The sequence below is a fragment of the Melospiza melodia genome, chromosome 1, assembly GCF_035770615.1.
Source record: "Melospiza melodia melodia isolate bMelMel2 chromosome 1, bMelMel2.pri, whole genome shotgun sequence".
NCBI classification, from domain to species: Eukaryota; Metazoa; Chordata; class Aves; order Passeriformes; family Passerellidae; genus Melospiza; species Melospiza melodia.
The window spans coordinates 1208580-1228012 of record NC_086194.1 but is presented as its reverse complement, the minus strand read 5'-3'; the positions used below and the strand labels follow the sequence as shown (position 1 = coordinate 1228012).

Genomic DNA, 19433 nt, shown 5'->3' with positions numbered 1-19433 from the left:
CCATAGCAAAGAGCTGTTTAAATCCTCTTTATACCTACAGAGGTTTAAAACATTTTAAGGAAGATCAAAACCATCACGGACCAGTTTGGCATGCAAGGACCTTCAGGATCACCCAGTGCCACCCCTTGGACGGGCAGGGACACCTCCCAAGTGTCCCAGGGTGATCCAAGCCCCATCCAGCCTGGCCTGGGCACTGCCAGGGATCCAGGGGCAGCCCCTGCTGCTCTGGGAATCCATTCCAGGGCATTCCCACTCTCCCAGGGAGCAATTCCTCCCCAAAATCCCCGAGACAGATCCCACAGCAGCTGCCTCCTTGTCAGCCCTCTGTCCCTGTTGCTTCAAGCATTCCAGCTTTCCCTCCTACACCCTCAGCTTGGAATTCCAAGCATTTCATTCATCTCTCTTGAGTCACGCTGTGAAAATTTCCCACCTTGAGCTGCCCCTGGCCATCCCCCTGGGATCAGAGCAGCCAAACCTTCCCTGCCCGTTCCAGCCCAGCCTGGCTGCTCCAGCTGCTGGGGCTCCAGGTTTGTCCCAGCTGGAAACTGGAGGTGCCTTTGGATCACCCAAAACCCCCCAGACTCAGCCAGCACAAAGTGACCCTGCCCTGCCCTGCCTCAGGAATGTTTTCCCACTGGAAATCCAGGCTGGGTTTCCAGCAGGGACAGGGTTTGGGTGATTCTCACCCAGAATAAGGAAGGAATGTGAAGGAAGGAATCATGGAGGTGGGAATGTTCCCCTGGAGAGGAGAAGCTCCAGGCAGAGCTCAGAGCCCCTGGCAGGGCCTGGAGGGGCTCCAGGAGAGCTGGAGAGGGACTGGGGACAAGGATGGAGGGACAGGACACAGGGAATGGCTCCCAGTGCCAGAGGGCAGGGATGGGTGGGAGATTGGGAATTGGGAATTCCTGGCTGGGATGGGATTCCCAGAGCAGCTGTGGCTGCCCCTGGATCCCTGGCAGTGCCCAGGCCAGGCTGGACATTGGGACACCCTGGGGCAGTGGAGGTGTCCCTGCCATGGCAGGGGTGGCACTGGATGGTCCCAAAGGTGCCTCCCAGCCCGTTCCAGGATTCTCAGATAAAAGCTTGGAGAACCATTCCAAGTCCAAGCCAGAGGAACCTCCAGGTGGATCCTGATGCTCCCACACCACTGCAGTGAATTCATTCCCCTTTTTTCCTTCCCCTTTTTTCCACTCCTGCTGCTTTTTGTCTGTCCCATTTCTAAACCAGAAAGCTTCCAAACCCCCCTTTGTCCCAGAAGTTGGATCTTGATGTTCCCAATGCTCCAGCTCATGGATTTGGGAATTCTTTTGGGGGATTTCTTTTCTCTCACTGTCTCTTTACCAGCTGCAGGTCTGATGTTCCCTCAGAGCTCCCTTTGGAGCCTCTCCCAAATGTTGAATTAAATATTCATTTGTAGGAGCACACATGGATGGGCTGCAGGGAGGAGACACACCTCAGGCTGTGGTTATTCCTTTTCCTTTGGAAAAAAAATCAGAATTTTGCTTAGCAAAGCCACATTTCTGCTTTCTCTGAGATTCACTGGGCTGGGCATTGGTGTGGCCATGAAATAACCAGGGCAGCCTTTCTCCCCAGCTGATCCCCATCCCAGCTGTGCTTTGCTCCTCATCCAGTCCTGGTGGTGATGGGAAAGGTGATGGAGATTCCACAGGGAAACACCAGGCCAGGAATAACCATGGGCAGAGCAGAAATGAGGCTCTGAGCCTTTTTTACCTCTAATTTGGTGAGGTTTGAGGCTTTGAACTCCAGCTGTGGACCAGCCAAAGGGCAGAATTCCTCTCTCAGAACCTCTCCTCTTTATTTTTAGTGGGTTTCCAGTCTTCTTCCCTTCACAGCTCCCAACTAAACACTGCAAAGCCCCAGGAGAATTCCAGCTCACATGTTCATTCCCTGGTGTGATCTTTACCAGCACAAAAGGAGCTCCTCAGTGCTGGTGCTCTTCCTGAGCATTGTTTCTGGAGTTGTTTCATCCCTGCAGGATGAAAGCAGCCTGGGCAGTTGTGTTTTGTGGGATTTGTTTTGTGTCTGGCGCTCTCCAGGGACAAATGCAGGAACCAGGGCGAGCAGATCCATCCCATTCCTTCCTTACAAATCAAGGGGGAATAAATCCCTGCCCAGCTGGGGGAATGGTCCAAGTGCCAGGCTGGCACCTCCAGCAATCCTGGCCAAGCTGTGGCAGGAGGGAAGGAAGGGTTGTGCCTCCCCAGATCCTTGGACAGAGCTGATGTCAGCTCCTCCTGTGGATCTGAGCCCCTCCAATGCCATTTTTCCATGACTGACTCCAAGCCTAATTAGAAAAGTCTCCAGGTCTGGCAAACTGAAATAATTCCCAGCTGTGGAGAGGGAATACAATATTTGCTTTGTGTCCAATCCCAGTGGCACCAACAGGGCATAGCCCTTCTCTCCCACCCCGATCCCAGTTTCTCCAGAGCAGACTGTTAACTCCAGACCCCCAAACTGGAGCAGCTGCACCCCTGGGAGCTGATGCAGAGGTGGAGGAGCCTCTGGAAAAGTGGAATTGCAGAGAGCTCAGGCTGCCTGCCTGATCCCAGCAGGATCCTTGGAAACAGAGCCTGCCTGTGCTGCAGATGTTGCTGCATGTTTGGGAGATCCTGCAGGAGAACAGGCCTGGAAGGAGAGGGAATATCTGGTTTATGGGAGGGATTGGAGGGGCAGGTGATGCATCGTGCACAGCAGAGCTGCAGGTGAGCCTGTGATCCCAACCTTGGCACCCAGAACAGGAATTCTTTGGCATTCTGCCTGGGTGTGATTCCCCTGAGCTCTTGGCTGTTGTCAGCTCTCCCCTTACAGAAATATGAGGATTTTTAGTTCCAGGATAACACAAAATTCCTTTTTGCTGTCCCTTGAGGAGCACTGAGGAGGGCAGGGCTGGAGCTGATCCCCTCAGGGTGCTCCTGTCCCTGTGGGAAGTGCAGGGACTGGAATTCCAAAGAGGAATTGGGCTTCTCTGAGCTGGCAGGGAATTCTCTGGGAATTCTTTGTTGTACATCCAGAGGGGATGTGTCCTGTGCTTCAAAGGAATTGGTCACAATTCTCATGGAATCCTGGAATGCTCTGGGCTGGAGGGACCTTCAGGATCATCCCATTCCCACTCTGCCATGGCAGGGACACCTCCCACCATCCCAGGCTGCTCCAAGCCCCAATGTCCAACCTGGATTGGGGCATTCCAGGGATCCAGGGGCAGCCACAGCTGCTCTGGGAATCCCATCCCAGCCAGGAATTCCCAATTCCCAATCTCCCATCCATCCCTGCCCTCGGGCACTGGGAGCCGTTCAGAATTCCCTCTTTGCTGCTGCCCACACTGGGGGATCAGCACAGGGCATGGAGGGGGTTCTGGTCAGGGAATGTGGAGCTCCTCACCCACCAACAGCCCCAAATCCTTCCCTGCTCATGGTCCCCCTTGTTCCCCCAGCCTGGATTTGTGTTTGGGATTGTCCTGATCCAGCTGCATCCCGTCACCTATCCCTGGCAGAATGGGGCTGAGGTGGATTGGACACCAGCTCTGCCCTCAGTGCCAGCATCCCACACAAAAGATGGATTTGGGGTTTTCTGAGACCTCTGCAGCACAAAAGATGCTGGGGATGGATTTGGGGTTTTCTGAGACCTCTGCAGCACAAAAGATGCTGGGGATGGATTTGGGGTTTTCTGAGACCTCTGCAGCACAAAAGATGCTGGGGATGGATTTGGGATTTTCTGAGACCTCTGCAGCACAAAAGATGCTGGGGATGGATTTGGGGTTTTCTGAGACCTCTGCAGCACAAAACTCAGCGAGTTCTCAGCTCTGCAGGGTGCTGACGTCAGGAGCACAGAAATGCCTTTCTGCCACCTACACCCTTTTCCTTGGAGAAAGGCTCCTTGTGCCCTGGAATTTGTTAGCATGTGGGGGTGTCCAGGGCCAGATTCCTTTGTCACCCACTCAGAAGGGAATTCCAGGATTGCTGGGATCAGGGGGAATGCTTGCAGAGCTCCTTCTTCTGGAAAACTGAATCTTTGGCCTTAAAAGCAAAGCACCTAAAATTATAAATTGTAAAACAGAACATCCTGCAATGGTGTTGATGCCTCAGGTTCAGCTTTTATATTTTCAGATCCTGTGCTGCTTTAGTTTGTGGGTCTGAGCTTCACATCAGGGCATGGTGAGCTCTGTGCACAGAGCAGGGAGACAAAACAATTCCTGCTCCAGCTGGGCACCAAGGACAAATGATCCAAATCTCAGCCCAGGAGCACAAACACCGTGGGCTGGAGAGAGAAAAACAAGCAGGGTGGGAGTGCCTGGGCTAAAGCTGGAATGGGACAATGAACTGCAAGGTGCAAATGGAGCAGAACTGATCCCAGGGAGAGACCCCGGCAGCGCTCGTGCATTTTGGGGCCATTTTGGTTCATCTTGGGTGCAGCCCTGGCTGGGCTCTCGTGCTGCCCAAGGTGCATCCGTGGAGGAGATCCTTTGAATAAATCCCTGCTTTATTCTTTAGCTCTGTGCAGTCTCTGTTCTGGGTCAGCCTCACAAGGCATCAGGAGGAGGATGAGCTCTTTCCCACTTTCTCCTGAGGTGACTCCATAAGGAAAGTGCATTAATTTACTCATGGCAAGGGAGAACCTTTGGCTCTGGAGGTAGGGAGCCCTTTTTGGGAAAGAAGATATGAGGATGAGCTGAATGGACTCATCCTTGGAAGGATTTTCGGTATTGCACAGGAAAATCCTGTCCTTTGCCTGCAGCAGGAAATGCAGCTGTTCCCTGGGGACTCTCTGATGGAATGAACACAATGATGCTTTTGGAGCAGAGATCCCAATTTCTCCATCTCCCCAGGGGCTCTCCACCATTCCAGGAGCAGGTTCCAAAGAGGAGGAATCCCAGCTTTCGTCTTGTCCAGCAGCAGGGAGTATTGCCAGGCTCTGGATCTCCTGCTCACAGGGACCATTCCCAGTCTGGGAGCACAGGAGGGGCAGCACTGGGCAATCCCAGGCCCAAGGAAGGGATTTCATCCCAGTGGTGATTGATCCCAGCTGTCCTTGTCCCACAGGAATCCTGCAGGATGCTCTGCAAGGCCCAGCTGTGTAGGAGATCATGAGGCTATTTGGGCAGCTCCTGTGGTGCAGCCCTGGAGAGGTCCCTGCTGGAACCATCCACCCTTGGCCAGGGACTGGGCCGTGGAATCATGGAATGGTTTGGGTTGGAATCATGGAATGGGTTAGGTTGGAATCATGGAATGGGTTAGGTTGGAATCATGGAATGGTTTGGGTTGGAACTGTGGAATGGGTTAGGTTGGAATCATGGAATGGGTTAGGTTGGAATCATGGAAAGGTTTGGGTTGGAATCATGGAAAGTTTGGGTTGGAATCATGGAATGGTTTGGGTTGGAATCATGGAATGGGTTAGGTTGGAATCATGGAATGGTTTGGGTTGGAATCATGGAATGGGTTAGGTTGGAATCATGGAATGGGTTAGGTTGGAATCATGGAAAGGTTTAGGTTGGAATCATGGAATGGTTTGGGTTGGAATCATGGAATGGTTTGGGTTGGAATCGTGGAATGGTTTGGGTTGGAATCATGGAATGGTTTGGGTTGGAGTCATGGAATGGTTTGGGTTGGAATCATGGAATGGTTTAGGTTGGAATCATGGAATGGGTTAGGTTGGAATCATGGAAAGGTTTAGGTTGGAATCATGGAATGGGTTAGGTTGGAATTGTGGAATGGGTTAGGTTGGAATCATGGAATGGGTTGGGTTGGAATCATGGAATGGTTTAGGTTGGAATCGTGGAATGGTTTGGGTTGGAATCATGGAATGGGTTGGGTTGGAATCATGGAATGGGTTAGGTTGGAATCATGGAATGGTTTGGGTTGGAATCATGGAATGGGTTAGGTTGGAATTGTGGAATGGTTTGGGTTGGAATCATGGAATGGGTTAGGTTGGAATCATGGAATGGGTTGGGTTGGAATCATGGAATGGTTTGGGTGGGAATCATGGAGTGGGTTCAGTTGGAATCATGGAATGGGTTAGGTTGGAATCATGGAATGGTTTGGGTTGGAATCATGGAATGGTTTGGGTTGGAATCATGGAATGGGTTAGGTTGGAAAAGCCCTCCTGGATCACTGGGTCCAGCCATGACCCAGCACTGCCAAGGCCACCCTGACCATGTCCCCAAGTGCCACATCCATGGATGTCACATCCCACCACGGATGGGGAGCCACCACTGCCCTGGGCTGTCCCTCCCAAGGTCTCACCTCCTTTTCCATGAGGAAATGTTCCCAATTTCCACCCTGGCCCAGCCTGAGGCCGTTCCCTCTCCTCCTGTCCCTGCTCCCTGGGATAAGATCCCAAAATCCCCTGGCTGTGCCCTCCTGGCAGGAGCTGTGCAGAGCCACAAGGGCCCTCCTGATCCCCCTTTTCTCCAGGCTGAGCCCCTTGCCAGCTCCTCAGGAGTTTTCCAGCCCCTTCCCAGCTCCATTCCCTGCCCTGGACACCCTCCAGCTCCTCAATGTCACTCTTGTCATGAGGGGCCCAGAGCTGCCCCCTGGGCTCTGTAAATTACAGCTATTTTCTGAAATAAGGGCCTTTTTCTCCTCCTTGGGTCACACTGCAGGCTTGGGGTTTGAGTAAACACAACCTTGGTGTTGAAATTCCTGTTATCTTTAGTTATAAAGATAATTTTGCCTATAAATAGAAGGTCACTGTATGCATTTGAAGCAGGTGTTTCACTTTAAGAGGTGCCTGTTCAATTTTAGCACCACGTTTCATTTATTCAAAAGCTGAAATGAGATTTGGCCAGTTGTGATTTTTGGCAGCTTGGGCTTAGTGGGGAAATGAAAGTCAAGTAAAATGTTGCTTTTCTTGCACCCTCAGCCTGAATGGGAGCACTCATGCAGACAGACCAAATGAACTGCTCCAGTTGGAGTGAATTCCTTACAGCATTTCAGAGATAAGAGCAGCCCTTGTTCTCTCACCTTTCAGAAACAGCAGAAGGAGAACTGGGCTGTTCCTGTGGGTTGGGGTGTTGGGGACACACAGGAAGGGATTTCCCAGCACCAGTGAGGGGTGTCAATAAAGGGATTTATTATTGATAAATCACTGAGCTGGGCCAGGAGAGCTGCTCAGGGAATGGGCCAGGGATGGGCTGGAGGTGCTGGAGCTGCTGGGCAGGGAGGGGTCCTGAGCCCCCAGGCTGGAGTGGGGACAGGCCAAGCAGCAAAACTGTCCCTGTGGTCACCCAGGCTGTGGCTGCTCCTGTGTTGTGGGAATCAGAAAGACAGAAATCCTAACAAACAAAAAAGAGTTTGATTTACACTCCTAGAAGAAGCCTAGATTGATGTGAAAACAAGGTACACAGACATCAAACAGAGAAATCATCAGCTTATGTTTCTATGAGTTATATATATCTATAACTTTCTATAAGTTGTGTTTCTATGTTATATATATATCTATAATTTTTAATAGCTATGTTTCTATAAGTTATATATAACTTTCTATAAGCTATGTTTCTATAAGTTATATATATCTACGCCTTTCTATAAGTTCTGTTTCTATAAGTTATATATATCTATAATTTTCTATAAGTTATAAGTAAGAATATACCTGAAATAAGTAATAAACTGTAGTAGATAAGATGATGAAGGGTTCTATAATATAATAATGTAGTAATGTGATTATATATATAATTAACTGAGCTTAGATATTAAAATAGAAATATATGTGTATACATATAATAAGACCTTATTAGACAAAAGTATCCACATTACAGTAGAAAAAATAAAGGTAATAAGAAAACAGGTAGTAAAAATGTAAAAAAATAAGGGTATTAAAAAAACAAAACATACTCTATAACAACTGTCCATTGGATCAGAAAGTTATATACTCTCTTACAACAAAGAATTTGTAACCATCTTAGACTATGGCTGACTATTTACTATCTTACAAATCTCATCACCTTTGAGACTGATGTTCTCTAAACAATAAATCATTCTAATCACAGTCCCACCCCTTCCATGAACACAACAACGCCTGCACTGTGCCAGCCCTTCCCGCTGGGAATTCCCAAACCCAGAGGGATTTCCCTGTCCTGGGGAGCACCTGGGGGCACAGAGAGGCCTCACCTGGCAGGGAGGGAGGGAGTGAAACCCCAGGGGTGTGGGGAGGGGCTGTCAGCTCCCAGCTTCTGGAATCACTTCCCTTTATGGCCCTGCCTTGTGAAATTTGCTGCATTTTTGTGTTTCTAAAGCTCTGGCCAGGCTGGGGTTTGTGCTCTCTGTGTGAAGCCAGGGTGGGAAGCTGCTCTGCCAACATTCCTTCCTCTCCGGGGAGCTCCATCCCCTCGTGGGATGCTGCATGTTGGAATCCAAAATGCAGGGAACTCTCACAACTTTAAGCCAAAGCTTAGAATTAAACCCAGGATTTGATCTGACACCTTGGAAAAGGCTCCCAAACTCAGGTGCTAGAAACCAGAATGTGGATGTGTAGTTTAAAGCAGAGACATGTTGAGCTAACTAAAGGGAAGTTTAGAGTTTTAGAGTTCAAAATATAAAAATAAAAGCAGTTACTGAGGTAAAGAAGGAGTTTGGAATGCAGCACTGTGGGTTTGTGTGCCATAACATGGCTGGCTGAGAAAGCTTACACTGTAGCATAAGACAAAAGATTTAAGGATATAATACTAATATTTAGGATATAATATTTAAGGACAAAATATTTAAGGTCAAAAACATAAATATCCTTGTTGGCAGGATAAAATAAATCCTTAAAAGGTCTTTAATTAAGGGTTTTGTGACCTTGTGAGCCGTGCAGTGAAGGTGTGAGCCGAGCTCACCCCTCCTGCCTGTGTAGATAAGAAAATAAATCCCACCATCAGGAACGACTCAGAGCTCCTGTCTCAGCCTCCTTGCCAAGCTCCCCACAGGTGAGCTGTCCCAGGGCAGGGTCCCTGGGGCAGTGGCTGCTGCTGATCCCTGCTGATCCCTGCTCTCCCTGCTGCAGGTGGGGGAGCACAAGTTCAGCGCTCACCGCATCGTGCTGGCCGCCTCCATCCCCTACTTCCACGCCATGTTCACCAACGACATGATGGAGTGCAAGCAGGATGAGATTGTCATGCAGGGCATGGATCCCAGGTAAAACGCCCAGGGGAGTCCCAGGGAGCACAGCTGCCCTGCCTCGCTGTGTGTGCAGGGCTCACAGCCTGTTCCCATGTGAGGGATCCCACAGAGCGTCCTGCTGTGGGCAGAGGGCTGTCCCAGCTGCAGTTCAGTGCATTTTCTGTCCTTTCTCCCCGTTTTCAGTGCTCTGGAGGCTCTGATCAACTTTGCCTACAACGGTCACCTGGCCATAGACCAGCAGAATGTGCAGTCCCTGCTCATGGGGGCAAGTTTCCTGCAGCTGCAGAACATCAAGGATGCTTGCTGCACCTTCCTCAGGGAGAGGTGAGAGGGGCTGGGGGGATCCTGGGGGATTCCAGCAGCGAGGTTCTGTCACCTGTGTCCAGCTTGGGAGGAGCAGGATGTGTCCTTCTAGCAGGATGAGGAGTGTGCATCCCAAAACGTGGCATCTGTAGAGTTATGGAGCACAAAATGGGTTGGGAGGGATCTTAAAGCTCATCCCAATCCACCCCTGCCATGGGCAGGGGCACCTCCCACTGTCCCAGGCTGCTCCAAGCCCCAGTGTCCAACCTGGCCTTGGACACTTGCAAAGATCCAGAGGCAGCCCCAGCTGCTCTGGGAATCCCATCCCAGCCAGGAATTCCTAATTCCCAATCTCCCATCCATCCCTGCCCTCTGGCAGTAGGAGCCATTCCCTCTTCTCCTGCCATTCTCATTCCCTTCAGAATAACCTATCACTCCTTTATGGGCACACAGTGAGAAACCTTGGCCAGCCACAGAATCAAAACTCAGAGCAAAACTGAGGAGACATTTCCCTTTCTGAGAGCCCATCCTGGCAGGAATTGCCCTTCCTGCTGCTGTGTGTGCTAAAGGGGAGGAACACAGTGCCTCAGCCCAGGAGCTGGACAGGAAACTGTGCCACAGCCCTAAATTGATCCCAGGTTCTTCAATTTCCTCACTGGGGCTTGGCTGTGAGGCTGTTCCAGCAGCATGGTGTGGAAATGGAAAGCTGGGACACTCTTTGTGTACATTCCACGTGGATTCTCAGCCCTGCCAGGGAGTCTGATGTGTTCACTTTTCCCAGCCTGGCTTCTCTGCAGCTGCTCAGGGCATTCTGTGGTGTGATGTTAAACACACCCATCAAATACAGGGATTGGCCACCAAAACGCTCCCAAATCCACCAGGAGCAGCCAGGTGTCCTAAGTGAAGTCCTGGCTTTGAGTGCACAGCTGCCAGTTTGGTTATTAACCAAAAATGAGTGGGTTCTGGCCACCTGGAGAGCTGGGACAGGGACACTGAGCTTTCCTTCTTAAGTGGAATTGAGAATTGGGGTATTTTTAGGCAGCTGTGTTGTAACCAAGCCCTCAGAGTCACCCCCATGTGACAGTTCCCCACCCAGCAGCACAAAGAGCTGGAGCTGCTGCAGAGACCCAGAGAGGCCCCCGAGCTGCTGCAGGGCTGGAGCCAGGCTGGAGAGCTGGGAATGTTCATCTGGAGAGGAGCAGCTCCAGGGAGAGCTCAGAGCCCCTGGCGGGGCCTGGAGGGGCTCCAGGAGAGCTGGAGAGGGACTGGGGACAAGGATGGAGGGAATGGCTCCCAGTGCCAGAGGGCAGGGATGGATGGGAGATTGGGAATTGGGAATTCCTGGCTGGGAGGGTGGGCAGGCCCTGGCACAGGGTGCCTGGGGAAGCTGTGGATGCTCCCAGAGCCACCTGGGTCTATCCAATGCCTCTTTGGCAGGGACAAGGGGACATTTGTGTTTCCATCCTCTGGCTCTGCCTTGGATCCACCTGGAGCTCCCTGTGCAGGTCAGCTCCTGGGTGAGAGGACACTTGTGATGGTGTTCACAGGGGTTCTTGGATCAGGGAAGTGATGAGGATCTGACTCCATGCTTCAGAAGGCTGATTTATTATTTTATGATATATACTACATTAAAACTATACTAAAAGAATAGAAGAAAGGATTTCATCAGAAGGCTGGCTAAGAATAGAAAAAGAAAGAATGAATAACAAAAGCTTCTGTCTCTGTCAGAGTCCGAGCCAGCTGGCTGTGATTGGCCATTAATTAGAAACAGCCACATGAGCCCAATCCCAGATGCACCTGTTGCATTCCACAGCAGCAGATAACCATTGTTGTTCAAAGTGAAGGAAGCCAACCCACCTTGTCATTGATCAGCATTGACTTGGATTTATTGATTAAATCAGCCACTTTATAATAGTGTCAATTAACTTCATGCATATTGCAAAATCCAAGCTCACGGTAGGTTAACAGAGAAAACTCTACCCCCTCCTTTTGTCTTACAATACCTGTGGTTTGTTTATTGAAAACAGGACCAGCGTTCTCACTGTGATATGAAAAGTTCTCAAAATGTTCATATCTGTTCCCAGAGAGCCCAAGGACAGAATGTTTTGCCTGTTATGGGAAGACTGTCTGAGAATCTTATTGTTTATAAAGTGGTGCTTGAGAGAGCCTAATTATTTATAGAATCAAGCCTGGGAAATGCTTTACAACTACCTTTTACTTTTCCCTCAACTGTATACCTTCATGGCCTCTTTCTTTAAGCCATGCTAGAGCCAGACTCTCCACACATTGTTTACACTTTGTTCCTGAGGCCTCTCATCTTCTCGGGAGGAAAAATCCTAAAGAAAAGATTTTTCATAAAATGTGCCAGATGTGACAGACACTGGAGAGGACAGGACACATCTTCACTGCACTGTGTGTCCTCCTGTGCTTCCCAGAATCCTGGAATGGTTTGGGTTGGAAGGGACCTGAAATCCCATCCCATTCCACCCCTGCCATGGCAAGGACACCTCCCACAGTCCCAGCCTGCTCCAAGCCCCAGTGTCCAACCGTGGGCACTCCCAGGGATCCAGAGCAGCCATCTCCTCCACTAACCTGACGCTCCTGTTCTCTCCTGCTCCCCTTTCTTTCCAGGCTCCACCCCAAGAACTGCCTGGGTGTGCGGCAGTTTGCAGAGACCATGATGTGCACGGTGCTCTACGACGCCGCCAACAGCTTCATCCACCAGCACTTCGTGGAGGTCTCCATGTCCGAGGAGTTCCTGGCCCTGCCCTTCGAGGATGTCCTGGAGCTCGTTTCCAGGGATGAGCTCAACGTCAAGTCTGAAGAGCAGGTGGGTACCTGGGGAAGGTTTGGCCTTGAGGGGTTCCTTGCTGCTTGGGCGTGGAATGGGAATGGGAATTGTCCTGCTCCTGGGCTGAGTGAAGCTGAGATGTCCTGGCACAGTGGGGACACTCAGAGGTGCTGGACAGAGCTGTGATGGTTTCCTGTGCCTGGTCCTAAAGAAACACAAGGCAGGGCTTTTCTAGGATCACAGAAACCTCAGACAGCATCGAGTCCAACACTTACCCCAGCACTGCCAAAGCCACCACTGACCAATGTCCCCAAGTGCCAGATCCACATGGCTTTCAAATCCCTGCAGGGATGGAGACTCCACCATGCCCTGGACAGCCCTTCCTGTGAAGGAATTTTTCCAAATTCCCACCTAAACTTCTACTGGGACAACATGAGGCTGTTTCCTCTCCTGCTGTCCCTTGTTCCCTGGAATCCCACCTGGCTGCACCCTCCTGTCAGGGAGTTTGTGGGAGTGAGAGGAGTTTGGGGTGTTCCCACAGCCTTGAGAATCCATCAGTGTGGGCTGACAGTGAGCAAGGAAAGCAGAGCCTGTCCTTGAGCCTGGAAATCTGTCCTGCTCTTCCTGAGGAGGTGACAAGGGCAGAGCAGAGCTCCAGCTTCTCCTTGTAGGGTACAAATGTGCTTCTTTCATCAGGGTGAGGGAGGGAGGGGAACCTGCCCCACATTCCAGCCACATTCCTGTGTCATACCAAGAATTCCTCACTCTGTTTTTCCCAGAGCAGGTAGGATCCACAGAGTCCATCCTGGGGACATTTCCCCTTCCCTGAACTGCCAGCCCCACCCTTCAGAAATTCCAGTAGCACCCTGCGGAGTGCAACAAAGTTGGTTTGGGGTTTTTAATCCCTGTGGTGCTGTTGGAGAAGCATTTTTGCACTGGAAAGTTTGGAAATTGTGTTGGGAGAAGCTCCAGATGCCACCTTGCAAGAAAGAGTTGATCATTTGTTCTGATCAGTTGTAAAGGCTGCAATAACTTTAATGGGGAGCCCTGTGAACCCAGGAATGTGGATCCCAAATTAAGCTGGGACCAGGGCACCAGGATCCTTCTGTAGCTGGAGTCATCCAGAGGGGTTTCAGTGTCCTCCATGTCTGGGATGGAGCCTGAAGGGACCAGCTCAGCTCCAGGTGTCTCCAGTGCAGTCATCCAGAGATGGATTCCTCTCATCAAACCTTCTCCTGGTTTCTCATGGAGCAGCACCATTCCCACTTTGCAGATTTCTGTCACTAAATAAACACATTTTGTGTTCTGTGCCAGCTCCTCTGCCAAAATCCTCCCTGCAGCTCCCTCATCTCCCTGCAAACTTCTGTGCTGAATGTCCCATCCCATGGGACAGGATTGTCAGAGGCAGGGAAAGAAACCTGCATGGAGCCAGGCTGGAGAGCTGGGAATGTTCCCCTGGGGAGGAGCAGCTCCAGGGAGAGCTCAGAGCCCCTGGCAGGGCCTGGAGGGCTCCAGGAGAGCTGGAGAGGGACTGGGGACAAGGATGGAGGGACAGGACACAGGGAATGGCTCCCAGTGCCAGAGGGCAGGGATGGATGGGAGACTGGGAATGGGGAATTCCTGGCTGGGATGGGATTCCCAGAGCAGCTGTGGCTGCCCCTGGATCCCTGGCAGTGCCCAAGGCCAGGCTGGACAGGACTTGGAGCACCTGGGACAGTGGGAGGTGTTCCTGCCCATGGCAGGGGTGGCACTGGATGATCCTTGAGGTTCCTTCCAACTCAAACCATTCCAAAATTTCATGTCATTTCATTCCCATCTGTGAGAAATGAATCTGTAGAGAATTTTTAAAGTTTGACAGAAGGTTCACATAGTACACATTTGCATGTAAACTTTGAGAGAAAAAATGTTGACTTAGAAATGCCATGGAATAGGACAGACGTTGTTGAGAGAGAAATGGAACTAAAACAAGTTTTGAAGAAATGTTAACTTTAAAATGCCATGGAACAGGATAGATGTTGTTGAGAGAGAAGTGGAACTAGAAACAATTTTTAAGGGTCAGTTTTGTAAATAAGACTGGATATTTTGGAGAAGTAGAACTATGAAAGATGCATTGCAGTAAGACACATGGGGGGTAGTTTTATATCTTAGCTTTGAAGTATTTCTAGTATAGTGTGGTCAAAGTTGATAAGCTAAGACACACTTATAATGCATTGTAATTAGGAGATAGTTGGGTTTTGATTGTAATAGCATGAATTATAACATCTGTATTTTCTCACCCTTCACATGAGACTAAAAATGGAATTAAAGTTTTTGAAACACTTCTCAGCCACCCCATTTCTGAGTCAGAAAATCCAACACCCATCCACTTGCACAACCCGCTGACTGCACCTTTTCCCTGCTGTGTCCTGGCAGGTGTTTGAAGCTGCCCTGGCGTGGATCAGGTACGAGAGGGAGCAGAGGGAGCCCTTCCTGCCCGAGCTGCTGTCGCGGATCCGGCTGCCGCTGTGCCGCCCGCAGTTCCTCAGCGACCGCGTGCAGCAGGACGACCTGGTGCGCTGCTGCCACAAGTGCAGGTGGGCCTGCCTCACCTGGGGGGCACAGCCACAGCCTGCAGCCTCTGTAGGAGCAAAGGGGGGTAGGATGGTCAGGATGGATGGAGATGAGAGATCTCTGCAGCCAGGACTTGGGATTTGGGGTTTATTGCAAAGGGCCTGGGTGCAGGGGCCCTTTGGAATTTGGGGTTTATTGCACAGGGCCTGGGTGCAGGGCCCTGCTGGGATTTGGGGTTTATTGCACAGGGCCTGGGTGCAGGGGCCCTTTGGAATTTGGGGTTTATTGCAAAGGGCCTGGGTACAGAGCCCTGCTGGGAGCTGCCACCCACAGCTCAGAGCAGGACTGAGAGAAGAGAGGGGGAGAGAGGATGAGAGGGTGAGAGAGTAAGGGAGTAAAAAAGGTAAGTGAGGTTCTCATTGCAATACAATAAATCATCTTCTGTGCTAAATAGTCTAATTCTCACTAACCAATCTAGTACAATATACAAATCCTATAGCATTTCCATACAGCCTATAAGAATCATGACATTACCAGACTGTGTTACATTTTAAACCCTAAAAACTCCTCTTTGGGCCCTTCTGCCAAGCTAACAGAGTCTGCTCTGACCCTTGGGTCTGTCTGCAAGCAGAGGGTGTTGTTCCATCAAAAGGGGATCACCTTCAGCTGGCCACACCATTGTTTTCCTGTTGTTCAGTAATTGAAGTATCTCAAAGCTTTCATTTCAATCTCACTTACAGTTTCCATATTCTCAAAATCTTTTGCCAGGCAATCATATTTATAAGGCTTTCCCGTTTCATCTTCCCCAACAATTCTCAGTCTCCAGCCAGTCAGATCTCCTCTCTAACCCTCCTCCATTGTGTTTCAGGGATCTGGTGGATGAGGCCAAGGATTACCACCTGATGCCCGAGCGGCGGCCGCACCTGCCGGCGTTCAAGACGCGGCCGCGGTGCTGCACCTCCATCGCGGGGCTCATCTACGCCGTGGGGGGACTCAACTCAGCAGGTACCTTGCAGTGGAAAGACCACCAGGGGCTGGCTGGGATGATGGTGGGATGCTGGAGTTACCTCCTGTGGAAGCGTGGAGCAGTTTCACCTCCTCCATGCAGCACTTTGACCCTTCCAGTGACACCCTCAGGGTGGTTGTGCCTGTAGTTTAACATCTTCCATCTGAAATCCTGTCCAGGTGAGGTTTATTTAGGATATATTCCTAAAGACTTTGAGGATGGTGTCCTGGCCTGGAGCCCCGAGCAGGACATGCAGGGATCTCCACGATGTTGTTGGGGCTGTGGGATCACAGCACTTTGACATGAGTCTCACCATAGCATAAAAGGGGAACAGAAAGTGACCAAGGAAAAACCTGCACTCCCCGGAAGCAGCGACACCACAGATGGGACTTGCAGGTCTCTGCTGCCCCTTGGAGGACAGTGGAGGTGCCATTTCCACAGAGGGAACGTGTGCAGGCTCCTCGTGTAGAGCCCAGCAGAGCTTGGAAATGTTCCCCGATCTTTTGGAGTGTGGGAACAACGGGAATTGTTCAGAGTGGCATCTCTGGGGTGAGCAGGGATGTGTGGCTGGGAAAAGGGAGCAGGAAGGCTGGAATAGGATGTGAGAGCCCAGGATAGGACAGAGAATCCATTCCCAGAATGGTCTGAGTTAGAAGGGACCTTAAGGATCATCCTGTCACCCTGTTTTTTTAAGTTTTTCTAAGCCTTATGATATTTACATTCTTGCAACAAACTTTCTCACACACTTATGTAAATAACTTATTGTTTTGCATTCTTTTATGGAGGAGGAGAAATTTGATGGACTGTTGGTTTGTCCAGTGTCACTGGAGAGGTGGCACTGTCACCCTCCAATCCACTGTCACTTTTGGAAATCTATAAATGTTAGAGACAGGAATTAAACATCCTTTATTTTGCCTTGGAGAGCTGCGTGTCCCCATCATTTTATTTCGTGTCCCATAGCGACAATCATCCCTAGTGTGGGCAGGGGCACCTTCCACTGTCCCAGGCTGCTCCAAGCCCTGTCCAGCCTGGCCTTGGACACTTCCAGGGAGCCATGTGCAGAACTTTGCACTTGACCTTATTGAACCTTTCCCCAAATATTTTCCCAAAGGAAAACCAGCCAATTTCCCCATGCCAACGCCATCTTTAGGCACCCCTCTACCCCCTCCCCACCATCCTAGGGCTCCATCAGGTCTCCCTCTTTTAATTTGAGTAGCAAATTTCTATGCAGGCGACTCGCTGAACGTGGTGGAGGTGTTTGACCCCATTGCCAACCGCTGGGAGCGGTGCCAGCCCATGGGCACGGCGCGCAGCCGCGTCGGCGTGGCCGTGCTCAACGGGCTCCTCTACGCCATCGGCGGCTACGACGGCCAGCTCCGCCTCAGCACCGTCGAGGTCTACAACCCCGACACCGACTCCTGGTCCAAAGTGGAAAGCATGAACAGTAAGAGGAGGTATGGGCAGCTCAGAGGGAGGAGACTTCTGGAAAAGCAGGGGGAAACGAGGTTGGAGGGAGGGCGGTTCTTGAAACGCAAGGAGAAATGATTTTGGAGGAAGAGTGGGGTGGCAGGTGGTGGGTGTGTGTCTATAGGGGGAAAAATGGGAAAGGAGGAGTGGGGCAGTGCAGAGACTGCACATTCTGCTGGATTTCCTTGGGGGCCGGGCTCTGCTCCCAGGGAACAGGGATAGGACAAGGCCTCAAGCTGTGCCAGGAGAGTTCAGTTGGATACAGGGAAAATTCCTCCTGGAAGGGATTGTCCAGCCCTGGCCCAGGCTGTCCAAGGCAGAGGGTGCACATGCCCTTCACCAGGTTTCTCTGGAGTTCCCTCAGCCACTCCTGGTGCTCCAGACCCTTCCCCAGCTCCATTCCCTTCTCTGGACACACTCCAGCCGCCCCAATGTCTTTTTCTCTATCCACACCCAGGATTTGAGGTGCTCCTGCCATGAACACCTCAAATTCCCAAAATTTCCCCTTTGTGAGCTCAGAGTTCAAGTGGGACTGAGCAGTTTGGAGGTGAATCCAGGGAAAAGGCACTTTGGTGGGATGCCACAGGCAGAGTGTGTGGGGTCACAGCGTTGGGGACAGGGTGACAGCACCTCCAGCCACCTCAGAGGCTCCTGGTGTTCCTTGCAGTGCCATGGGAACGGTGGTGCTGGATGGGCAGATCTACGTGTGCGGTGGCTACGATGGAAACTCGTCCCTCAACTCGGTGGAGTCCTACTCTCCAGAAACAAACAAGTAAGAGCCCTTGGTGTCCCAGAGCTTTTCCAGAGGGTTCCCCTCCAGTATTCCACGTCCTGGCACCGCTGGGCATCTGTGCTGTGAGAATGGTTTGGATAAGGAGTGGGCAAAGGAGAGATGGTAGAATCCAGCACTGGGAAAGCATGGAATGGTCAGTGGGAGTGCTGCTGAGCTGTCCCCTCTCCCCCCAGGTGGACAACAGTGACCCCCATGAGCTCCAACCGCAGCGCTGCCGGCGTCACCGTGTTCGAGGGACGCATCTACGTGTCCGGGGGCCACGACGGGCTCCAGATCTTCAACAGTGTAAGGGCCTGGCCAGGGCTCAGCCCCTGCACTCAGCACCTCTGTGTCCCGTCCCTGGGCATCCAAACAGCCCCGAGTGGTTGTGCCACCAAATTGTGTCACTTCCAGCCACAACAGGAAAACCTGAGGGGGAACAGAAGTGACTCATTTATCCGCTCAGGGATGTGGAGATGTTCTGAGGGCTGGAGCTCCTTGGATATAGAGACAGGCTGGGAGAGAAGAGAAGGCTCCAAAGAGCCCCTTCCAGGGCCTAAAGGGGCTCCAGGAGAGCTGGAAAAGGGCTGGGGACAAGGCATGGAGGGACAGGACACAGGGAATGGCTTTGAGCTGAAGGAGAGGAGATTTAGGTGGGATATTGGGAAGTAGTTCCTGGCTGGGAGGGTGGGCAGGCCCTGGCACAGAGTGGATCCCTGGCAGTGTCCCAGGCCAGGCTGGACAGGGCTTGGAGCACCCTGGGACGGTGGAAGGTGTCCCTGCCATGGCAGGGATGGGACTGGATGAGCTTTAAGGTCCCTTCCAACCCAAACCCTTCAGGCACCATCCCATAACAGCCGAACTTTTAACTGAAGGCTGTTCAGTCCTTTCAGCTCCCTGCTCCAGACCTTCCCTTCCCCGATTCACCACAAGAAGCCCCAAACTGCCCCATGTTTGGAGCTGCCCCAGCACCTCAGGGGATGCCCCAGGGCGATTCCCAAGGCAGAGCAGCAGCAGCAGCACCCTGACCGTGCCCATTCCCCCTGGCAGGTGGAGTACTACAACCCGCACACGTCCAGCTGGCACTCGGTGGCGCCCATGCTGAACAAGCGCTGCCGGCACGGCGCCGCCGCCCTGGGCAGCCGCATGTTCGTGTGCGGCGGCTACGACGGCTCCGGCTTCCTGAGCGCCGCCGAGCTCTACAGCTGCGACCAGTGGTACCTGATGGTGCCCATGAACAGCCGCCGCAGCCGCGTCTCCCTGGTGGCCAACTGCGGCCGCCTCTACGCCGTGGGCGGCTACGACGGACAGTCCAACCTCAGCTCGGTGGAGATGTACGACCCCGAGAGCGACCGCTGGACGTTCATGGCGCCCATGGTGTGCCACGAGGGCGGCGTGGGCGTGGGCTGCGTGCCGCTCCTCACCATCTGA

At 51.8% G+C, this 19433-nt stretch overlaps 1 protein-coding gene across 1 annotated transcript in view; it reads left to right on the top strand.

Moving 5' to 3' along the window:
- KLHL18 (kelch like family member 18) overlaps positions 1-19433 on the top strand; it is a 20891-nt gene extending 1458 nt beyond the window's left edge. The window contains exons 2-10 of the mRNA XM_063176105.1: positions 8998-9128; positions 9297-9437; positions 12048-12246; positions 14620-14780; positions 15626-15762; positions 16995-17217; positions 17898-18002; positions 18197-18308; positions 19053-19433. Coding sequence (XP_063032175.1) covers positions 8998-9128; positions 9297-9437; positions 12048-12246; positions 14620-14780; positions 15626-15762; positions 16995-17217; positions 17898-18002; positions 18197-18308; positions 19053-19433 — 1590 coding nt within the window. The remainder of the gene's footprint in view (positions 1-8997; positions 9129-9296; positions 9438-12047; positions 12247-14619; positions 14781-15625; positions 15763-16994; positions 17218-17897; positions 18003-18196; positions 18309-19052) is intronic.